This window comes from Hypomesus transpacificus, chromosome 14 (assembly GCF_021917145.1).
Source record: "Hypomesus transpacificus isolate Combined female chromosome 14, fHypTra1, whole genome shotgun sequence".
Classification (NCBI taxonomy): domain Eukaryota; kingdom Metazoa; phylum Chordata; class Actinopteri; order Osmeriformes; family Osmeridae; genus Hypomesus; species Hypomesus transpacificus.
Window position 1 is genome coordinate 17,041,099 of NC_061073.1, and position 10,604 is coordinate 17,051,702.

A 10,604-nucleotide genomic window follows, 5' to 3' on the forward strand; every position below is an offset into this window, starting at 1 on the left:
AATATGAGTTTTTAACACATTAGTATTGACAATCATTAATTGTGAAATAGTTGAGTTTTTAACACAATAGTAGTATTCTCATAGATTGGAAATGTTAAAATTATTTGCGTGAATGTTGTCGTAGGACTAGTCAGAATGCGAAATATGCTAAAATATTTCGGTGCCATTGCTTGGAACGTTTGCAGTATGTTATTGTCGCGGTGTTGAAGATGAAAACTGGCCCCTCATAGCTAGCTAAAAATGCATTCTTCATCCCGACTCTGAATGCACCTCTAACCTGACTTCCTTATCCTGTGCTGAAACCTGGCATTTCGCTCCTTACAACCACAGTCGGTTTCAGCTAATAGCTAGGTTGCTAACCTATGTATGAAGATGGCGACTAGTTCAGAGCGTAGTCCTCCTCCCTTTCCAGAGTCCGAGGATCAAGAACTTGAGACTGAAGAAGTTGGTGCCCAAGACAGTGATGACGGAGAAGACATTTTTCTTGACTCGGTTAGTGTTAGCGAATCTAATGCTATGTTCAGCCAGCTAGCAAATTATTAAAACGATTAGTAATAAAGTAGTAGGCTACAGTCTGAGCAATCGAAGACTACAGGAAAAGTTAGCTAGCTAGCCACTTCCTAGTAGTACCAGCTCAAGGCCCGCTTGTGAAGAGGTAGTCAGCTAAAAAAATCTGTAAATTAAGCTCGTGACAATGCAGTGTATTTCATTTCTACCAGCCAACTAGCTGGTTAGCCTATCAGTCACTAGCTAGGTAACAAGTACGTAGCTAACGTCTGAAGTTGACTAGCCCTTGCAAGAGCCTAACCTTCTCTGTCGTTTGTCTGCAACAACGTATTATCTACTGTTGTGTGCTGTTATTCAGCCTGCTGAACTAACCAGCCAGCATTAGAAAGAAGTCTGAACAGCATTAAACCCATAACTTAGGCGACACACTCTACTCACAAGTTAACTTGTCCCGTACTCATTTTTTGACCTGTCCTGTTTAGGCTGCTGCAGTACTGTCTTGTGATACGTAGCTCTGCTGTTGTTTACCCTGCCATATGAGCAGCTGACCTTTAACTGATCCCCCAAAATAATAATAATAATGCTGGGTTCGGCTTGTGTGGAAGGGAGACTTGTGGCTAGGTATGGAATCCAGTCGTTTGCAGGTCATCAAATTGCTGTCTTATACAACCGCCCCCCCTCCCCCCGAAAAAATTTAACGTCAGTCTACACATCAAACTCAATTTACAGAGGCAGTGTAAAGTTCTTCAGCCGGTCGGTCTTTCCTAGTTCACTTGTTCTGGCTGTGTTAAAGGCACAGCTGTGTGATGTGTAGACTCGCAACTAAATCTCAGTTTTAAAAATAGTTTAATGTTGGTACTTAAGTTTGCAGCATACCCAAGTAACCCCTGTCCATTGCTGCTGAAAAGGCTGGCTCAGCCTCCGGTCATGTGAGTGTGAGGCCACCTGCAGCACAACCAGGATGTTTTTCTCAAAATCAACAGTTTTAGTTCAGACACCAGATTTTATAGTCATTTCCAAATGAAATCTGAAATTGTTTAATACTAACTTTTCATTACTGAAAACATAGCTAAGTTGATAGAATGTGACTGATACTTTTTTGTAACTCCTTTTCTTTTAAGTTATGTTTTGGAAAGAAAATAGGCCAAAAGTGAGTGTATTCACCTGTCTGCAAAAGATCTATAATGTTGTACCAATAGATGCTCACACTTCATATTTTTCTGACTGTTAATTGAGAGCCAGATTTTAATAATTTATTTTTCTATGTACAGAGCAACCCATTGGATGCTGAAAATGATCCTGCAGCAGCAGAAAGTGACATTTTTAAACAACCCAGCAGTTCTATAAAAGACCCAACTATTGACTTGTTCAGTGATGCCAAAACCGAGCATGTCAGCCAAATTGAGAATGTTCTCATCAATACACCAGCCAATGACAGTGATCTCCCAGATGCTGGGGGACTATTGAAAGTTGAAACTGAAGAACCAAGTGACAGTGCGGAATCAGAAAGTGACATTGTTGATGTGATCGAAAAACCTGACGAAAAGACAGATGTTATTGAGGTACCAAAAGACAAAATTGAAGCACCAAGTGATATTACGGATTCATTAAATGACATTGTTGACTTGTCTGAAGATGTGATCGAAAAACCTGACGAAAAGACAGATGTTATTGAGGTACCAAAAGACAAAATTGAAGCACCAAGTGACATTATAGAATCAGAAAGTGACATTGTTAACTTGTCTGAAGATGTGATCAAAAAACCTGATGAAAAGACGGGCGTTGTCGAGGTAACAAAAGCTGAAATTGAAGAACCAAGTGACATTGCAGAAGTAGAAAGTGACATTGTTGATTTGTCTGAAGATGTGATTGAAAAACTTGACGAAAAGACAGGTGTTGAGGTAAAAAAAGATGAAATTAAAGAACCAAGTGACATTGCAGAAGCAGAAAGTGATGTTGCTAAATTGTCTGAGAACATTGAAGGTTTAGTAAAACCACAAAGAGGTAACAGTGAACCAGCAATTGACACTGATGACAGACCACAAAATGACATTGACAAGGCAGTCACTGAGGCATTGAGTGGACCAATTTTGAGCATCTTCAGTGATTCATCAATTCAAAAAGAGACAGCTCCTCAAAATGACCCACCAGCTGACAACATTCAGGCTACTTCTGTCAGTGAGATCACAGAAGGGAGTATGAACACAGATAGTGAGGCCCCAAGAGATCTCTTTGAGGATGACCTCTTTGCTGAACTGTCACTAAAAAACTCTGGCAAGAAACACCCAACTTCCAATACAACAAGTGATTTATTTGACGATGAAGCAAGCAATCTGTTCACTGAACCATTACAGAAGAACCTAATCAAGCCACAGAAAACAAGTTTATTTAATGACCCTGATGAGGAACTTTTCAATCAACCAGTAGGTGGAACCTCAAGGAAATCAGCAAATGTTACAATAAGTGAGGAACCCAGAAAAAAACTTGAGACTAAAGCTGGTAATATCAGTGGGCCTCTGAGTGATGGCTTTACCGAGGACGCCACTGATATCTTCGCAGAGGAAGGCCTGTCCTCGGTCTCTGCTAGTGCTGTCAACAGCAGTAGTGCCAATTCTAAGACCAATGGAGTCCATTCTGATGAGGAAACAGATATATTTGCAGGTTGGTACTCTTGCCAGTTAGATGTTCTGATCTGTAGAACACTGCTTGTCAACCTCAGTGTGTGCTGAAGAGGTCTGTCCTTTAACCACTGATCAATTAACAACAGTGCGCTATAACAATACACAACGTCTACATAATGTGTAAGTTAATGTGTGGCAAACGGTGGACTTACATCCTTGTCTTTATTGTGTTCATCTTTTCTCTCTTCAGAAGCCACAGTGGAGCTGTCTTTGGACAGCCCTCGAGGTGAGAGGAAACAGAAGGAGATGGTGGCTCCTACTGTGTCTTCACCCTCCCTCTTTGCCACAGCTAGTGTGCCCAAACCACAGGCCACTGCCCAGCAGGAGGTAGAGAACCTTGATGAGCCTTTATGTTTGTATTTGCCTTGAATGTTTTTACATCATCTGTGTTTGATTTGCATCTTGTTAGCTTTTCTAGCTTGAGGTTTTGGAATTATAGTTGTATTTGTCTACGTATTAGTAGCTCTTAAATAAATACATTGAATACAAATCATAAGATGTGCACAGGGTATGCAATAAAACCTGTAAATTAAGATACTTTTATATGCAAACCTTGCATTTATGTTCTTTCTCACAGTTGGAGGAGGAGGAAAGTGAAGACAAATTTGAGATTAATATCTCTATAACAAACCCAGAGAAAGTGGGTAAGATCAATAAGTAGTCTATGCCTTTGAGCTCTCTCTTGGTGAATACGCAGCTTTGGCCATACAATTGGATAACATATTTATTTGAAATGATCTCTAAATGTTTTGGATGTACACAAAGGTAGTAATCGTTGGTAGGTACTTAATTAATCCCATGGAAAAGGAAATATGCACATTAAAAAAGGTCTATCTACACCTGTCTTTCAACTAGGTTTCAATTATTTTCTGTCATTTTACAGGAGATGGCATGAATGCATACATGGGCTACAAAGTATCCACTCAGGTAAACCTTAATAGCTCCAATAGTGTTGAAATTAGATAATACTGTTTCATACTGAAATTATTTTTTGTGTTAGAGATGTTTTTTTTTAACATTTCATGTTAGTTTGTTGAAGATATATTCCAGGATTGGAGGTCACAGTTCTTGTTTTCCTCTCCAGACCACCCTTCCCATGTTCCGCAGCAAGACGTTCACAGTGCGCAGGCGCTTCAGTGACTTCCTGGGCCTGTATGAGAAGCTCTCTGAGAAGCATGGCCACAACGGCTTCATCGTGCCCCCGCCCCCTGAGAAGAGCATCCTGGGTGAGGGGGGAACCATCTCTGGAGGATGTTTCAGTTGAAACATGTCCGTCTTCTGATGGTCCTGACTTGTGTCTCCAGGCATGACGAAGGTGAAGGTGGGGAAAGAGGATCCTTCATCCGCTGAGTTTGTGGAGAGGAGAAGAGCGGCTCTGGAGAGGTAGGGAGGTTTTTTTTTTAATGTTTTGTGTGGGGATACTAAGAATGGTCCTTCACTGGTTATCTGGATGAAAACTTTGTATTTGTATGTGGTCACCTGTCAGGTACCTGCAGCGGGTCGTCTGCCACCCATCTCTGCTACAGGACCCTGATGTCAGAGAGTTCTTGGAGAGGGAGGAGGTAAGTGATGCATATTTCCGTGCTAAGACAAGTTTGGGTACAGGTTTGCACCACTTAGTCCATAAAAGTGAGATTGTGTTAATTGTGTTTTCCATTTTAAATTGTCGTTGAGATCATTTGGGGGAAATGTGTTCAGTCCCTCCGAACTCCAGAAGTGTTTAGGTCAGGAGAAGTCTTTATCAGACTACTACAATGAGTTTGGTGATCCCAGAACTGGGATCGTGAGCAGGTGATCTGAAACCTCTTATGTTTACTTAACTAGGGCTGTCAGTTGAACACATTTCTATTTACAGTTACGGCAAAATATAAGACAACCTGTCCCTCTTCCTCATTCAATCATTTCTGAATATCATCATAAAACACATTTTACTATGAGTACTCATCTGGTTTATGGATAACTCACAGGCCTCTTCTTGGTACATTACAACATCAGTTGAGTAGCCAGCAGAGACATCATTAGTGTATATTTTTGTGTTGAAGTTGCCCAGAGCTGTGAGCACCCAAGCTCTGAGCGGTGCTGGATTCCTTAAGATGATCTCTAAAGCCACTGACGCTGTCAGTAAGATGACCATCAAGATGAACGAATCGGATGTTGTGAGTACTCCTTTTCAAAGATCAAGGTGATATGTACACATGAGGTGTTCTGGTACATGAAGGGAAACATGTTTCAGAACATAAACACATTTGGTGAGCTTGCTTAGGAATAAGCTATAGGTTATTTTAAAACGAGTGATTAATTTGCTCATTCATTAATGAGGCTACATGGGGGTAGGGTTTAAACGGGGACATTTTTGTAAATTTACAAGGAAGATATTGTTATAATTGATACTGCATAATTCAAACAAAAGCCCTTATTGCTGACTCCTGCCCTAAATACAAAAACACAGTATATCTGTTAAGAACAAAACGGTGTATCTGTTAAGAGGTTGGTCTGTCTTGGTTGCAGTGATTTGAGATGTTGGTCTGTCTTGGTTGCAGTGGTTTGAGATGTTGGTCTATCTTGGTTGCAGTGGTTTGAGGAGAAGCTGCAGGAGGTGGAGACTGAGGACCAGCAACTGAGGAAGCTTCATGTCATGGTGGAGTCTCTGGTTAACCACAGGAAAGGTTAGTCATTCATCAACTCCATTTACGTTTTTGTGATTTCTATAGGAGGGGGTGTTCTATGCAGGGGTGTGGTCATGGGGGGGGGGGGGGGGGGGGGGGGGACAACCCCCTGAGGGGGTCCGGGGTCGCGCTGTCCGGCAACGCGGACGAGACATCTAGTGTTTATATATATATATATATATATGTTATAGTCTGCCCACCTGACAGGAAATGACTGTAAGTGGAACATGGCCAGTAGCAGAGTGTGTGTTCCTCTTGTCTTGTGTCCTCATGCCACAGAGCTGTCTGTGAACACGGCTGGATTTGCTAAGAGCGTGGCCATGCTGGGCAGCTCTGAGGACAACACGGCCCTGTCCCGCGCCCTCTCTCAGCTGGCTGAGGTGGAGGACAAGATGGAGCAGCTCCACCAGGATCAGGCCTCCAACGACTCGTTTGGCTTCGCCGAGATGCTAGCCGACTACATCCGTCTGCTAGGCTCTGTCAGGGTAAAGACAAACTACAAACAGCACGCCAGTGTCCCTGTGCAATTACTGATCAGTTAAAGCTAATGTTGCTGGATTGTTTTAGGTGAGGGTGACAGATGTCGTAACCGTAGAGATTAAAACAAGAACAATATAGAAACGTTTTCCTGCCTTGCTGTGAAGTAGGGCTGCTATCTTGTTCCAGTGCAGTTAGCAGGCAGTTTCACCTGTGTCCCACAGGCATCTTTTGATCAGCGAATGAAAGTGTGGCAACGCTGGCAGGATGCTCAAAACATGCTGCAGAAGAAGCGTGAGACTGAAGCCAAACTCCTGTGGGCCAACAAGCCCGACAAGCTGCAGCAGGCCAAGGAAGAGATCTCAGAGGTACAAAGCAGATATCTTACCAGGTCTGAGTCAGTCAGAAAGTAGATTTATACGAAGGTCAAAAACCAGACACGCAGCACTATAATAGGTAAAGACACAAACAGAAATGAAGATGACATTCACTATTACAGAGCCTACTGCCATTTGCTGGATTAACAAAGGAAATCATGTCTGCATTATAAACTCCACTTTGTTGCATAGTCAGTAGTAGCTCAGGTGAAATGTTGCTGAGTCATCCAGAAATGAGTCGAGAGTTTTTCCTCCAGCTTGATTTACAAGCACGACCCCTGAACAGGATTCAGAACCTTATCTACAAACACACACAGCAAGGTCGAGTCTCAAGACTTCCAGTCTTTGCATATGTTCTACATGTGATGATAGGACAAAACAGATGAGGATCGTACGGGGGGAGGGGGAGAAATAGAGAGAGAGAGAATGTGTCCGTTATGTTTTCATGAGATGAAAACTCAAGAGTTCACGACTTGTTTTATACAGTGGGAAGCCAAGGTGACGCAGTATGAGAGAGACTTTGACAGAGTGTCTGCTACTGTCCGCAAGGAAGTCCTCCGCTTTGAGGTACAACTCCAACGATTACATTTTTCTGCATTTCTTTGTTGCCTGGGTGGAAGAAATATATAGTACTAATAGTCCTTATTTATCTTTTTAGTAAGTAATTGCAAATGTATCATTTTCCATGTATTTTAATTTTGCAGAAAGAGAAGGCCAGAGATTTCAAAAGACTGATTGTCAAATATCTGGAGTCTCTTCTTACGTCTCAGCAACAGGTGACTTCCTGCTCATTGTCATTAACAAAATTTAACAATAATCCTAACTTCGGTTGGAGATATTCACTGCATACATCCAGCAATATCTTTTAGAAAAAACCCCCTGTAAGGATGGATGTAATACAGTGAACATCTCCAACTGAGGTTGGGAACATCGGGATGTAATATAACCCTTAAAATGTTTTCTCTTCTTTGTTTTAGTTGATAAAGTACTGGGAGGCGTTCCTGCCAGAGGCGAAAGCGATTGCATGATTTGGCCTTTTTCCAGACTTTTAGAAGGAAGTTTAAAATGACACAGGAGGTTGCCTTTTTCATACACTTGACCTCTCTTCTATAAACCAAGGATAGAACCTGAGGATGTTCTGGAAAGGGAAAACAATATTACAATCAAGTTTTTAATCACCCTAAAAATATATATAACTCTTCACTAACTGTTGTATTAATAATTGTATATTTTTCATTTAACTTGACACATATATTTTCTTATTGGATAAACAAATATTAAGCTCTTGTGCAATGGGTGTGGATACGTCTGGTTGCAAGTGTTTATATGTGTCTTTATAAATGTAGTGAATGATTACACAAGTCCGTTTTCTCCGGGTTTAGGGCGTTGCTCGATCCAGAGATCTTACACATCTGCCGTGCATATTGTTTACATCTAGGTTATCTCCACACACAGATGTACAGTGTGTGGAGGTTTCAAGTGGGACCTAATCTAAATATCAAGCTCTTTATGGAGCACTGATTTTGAAAGTACTTCTTAAACGATCTGAAGGTTCAACCCCATGAACACAGTGCTACACTAGACACTTCTGAGTTGATATGTTGGGTGTGAAATGGTTGCCATGCATCAAGCATTGGGTCATGTTCCAAGTCTTTCCAGTGGATGGGTGGAGAGAAGACTGTTACTCTGGAGTCATTAGATGTCTGAACCTTTCATACATTTAGTAGGTGCTGATGCCTGAAGCCATTCGGCATCATTTGAGAGACATAACAAACATAGACATGCCATTCCATGTTGAGTTCAATTCAGACTGCTTTTGATATTAATATCACTGTTCAGTGTTAACGCAAGTTTCACATAATAAACAGCCCCACAGATAACACAGCCACCATCTAGAACAGTTTGACTGCAGTTGTGGAACAACTTACTAAACAATATAGTTGTCAACACAACTCCATGGTTGTTCAAAATACCTCACCTCCAACACACACCCACTTCACTGCATTCAAAACACAATAGGTGGAAAGCAGGAAAGTCCTGTGTGGATGTTCTAGTTTGTAGCCTCTTTTTCTCTAATCTGTCTTGCTTTTTAAAGGATTCTTCCTTTGCATCGCCATGCGGCCCAACCCTTTACTTGTTTTTGGAATCTTCTATCTGTAACAGACATAGTTAGCCCTGGTTTACCAAGTGATGCTTTTTCTTTTTAATGATGTAGGCCTACTTGACTATGTCAGCGGTTGTTGATTAGCCAGACTTTTTCAAAAAAGGATGGCCAACTCAAAATGTAATGACAAATTATTTGATCCTCATTTGATCAAACAACCATCTATAATGGCTCAGAGCCAAGGATTACAACTATTATTCTCAGATTTCACAAAGAATGCAAACTTGTAGAAAATATGGATATAGAGTTCTACCATACTGTACATGTACAGGTTGTTGACTTAGTATAAATATATTTCTTACAGTTGTACCTTACGGATGGGTTCAAATCATGTCCCTTATTGAGAGCCAACCAGTCACTAGGTGAACTGAACTGACTCTAAAATCACAGTTGATATGAAACCCACTGTAGTCTGTGACCTCCAGATATTTAATCAGAGGCTCACCGACGACTGAAATTGTATTGAACGTTACAGTTTGTAAAATCACAATGTTTTCATAAATTGAGAAAATGGGAGATTAGACACAACAACAAAATAGCAGCTCTGTATCTAAGGTCAGATCTTTTTTTTTTTTTACTTTTCACAATGACACTGCCAATATTGCTTAAAATAAAATATAATTTGTAGTTCAAATCTCTTTGGTCCCTCCTGGTGTTTATTGAATTTGACAATGTGAGGTTACCTGCATAAGTACACACATCCTTCACTCAAGTAATACAGATACTATTGTTTAAGAGACTGGTAAAAGTTGAAGTACTGACTACTCTTTTTCACTCAAGTTAAAGTAAAGAAGTGTGGGCTCTGACTTAAACTTAAGTAAAAAGTAGCCATGACTACCACCTGTTTGAGTGTCCCGCTGGTAACTGGACCTCAAATCATAATAATACATGAATACAAAAGGACACTATGGACATGCAGTGCTTTCGCCAGGACTCCTTTCTGACCCTGACCATTTCCAACATCTCCCTCATATGTGGCCATGGCTGATCAGGAATGTCTCTATTCTCAGTCATGTGACATGGCTAACTCCCTCTGTCTCATCCATAACATACCTTTATAATAAAAAAAAACACTTTTCTAAAGGAGCCATTACTGTGTAAGGTAAAGAAAAAAGAACAATTCCACGCACAGTGAGAGGAGAGAGAGATCATGCCATCAAATACAGAATAAAACTTAAGTAACGAGTGTGGCTTGAAAGTGTAAGAAGTAGAAAGTACAGATATTTGTGTAAAAAATATATGGAGTGAAAGTACAAAATTGACAGAAAAAAGTGAAGTACCGTACTGGTACCAGAAACATCTACTTAAGTACTTCACTACTTTCTCAGCGTCAGTGTAACAGTGTAATTTGTGTCATGATATAGTGTAATAATGTAATAACTGTGTAATAATAGATTAATAACAGTAACAGAATTTTTAAAAAACTAGTGTAGTAACAGTGTAATAACAAAATAAACATGTCATAAGTGTAAAACCTGTATAAAAAGTGTAGAAATGTAATAAGTGTAAAACCTGTATAAAAAGTGTAACAATGTCATAACAGTGTAAACAGTGTAATAATAGTGTGATAACAGTGTAAACAGTGTAATAATAGTGTGATAACAGTGTAAACAGTGTACTAATAGTGTGATAACAGTGTAAATAGTGTACTAATAGTGTGATAACAGTGTAAACAGTGTAATGATAGTGTGATAACAGTGTAAACAGTGTAATAATAGTGTGATAACAGTGT

At 40.3% G+C, this 10,604-nt stretch overlaps 1 protein-coding gene across 4 annotated transcripts; it reads left to right on the forward strand.

The window, feature by feature from the left end:
* Nucleotides 1-270: 270 nt before the first annotated feature.
* LOC124476361 (sorting nexin-1-like) lies at nt 271-9,506 on the forward strand. Of its 4 annotated transcripts, XM_047033467.1 has the most exons (16): nt 271-492; nt 1,779-2,028; nt 2,143-3,168; nt 3,379-3,515; nt 3,766-3,832; nt 4,072-4,115; nt 4,273-4,414; nt 4,493-4,571; nt 4,675-4,750; nt 5,231-5,344; nt 5,761-5,854; nt 6,134-6,339; nt 6,556-6,699; nt 7,195-7,275; nt 7,413-7,484; nt 7,686-9,506. In XM_047033467.1, the coding sequence occupies exons 1-16, from the start codon at nt 367-369 to the stop codon at nt 7,734-7,736; spliced, it is 2,709 nt and encodes a 902-aa protein (XP_046889423.1). In that variant the 5' UTR covers nt 271-366; the 3' UTR covers nt 7,737-9,506. The 4 variants fall into 4 exon arrangements, with proteins under 4 accessions (XP_046889423.1, XP_046889420.1, XP_046889424.1 ...); XM_047033464.1 differs by having other exon boundaries at nt 1,779-3,168; XM_047033466.1 differs by lacking the exon at nt 271-492 and adding an exon at nt 1,616-1,657 and having other exon boundaries at nt 1,779-3,168.
* Nucleotides 9,507-10,604: the final 1,098 nt, after the last annotated feature.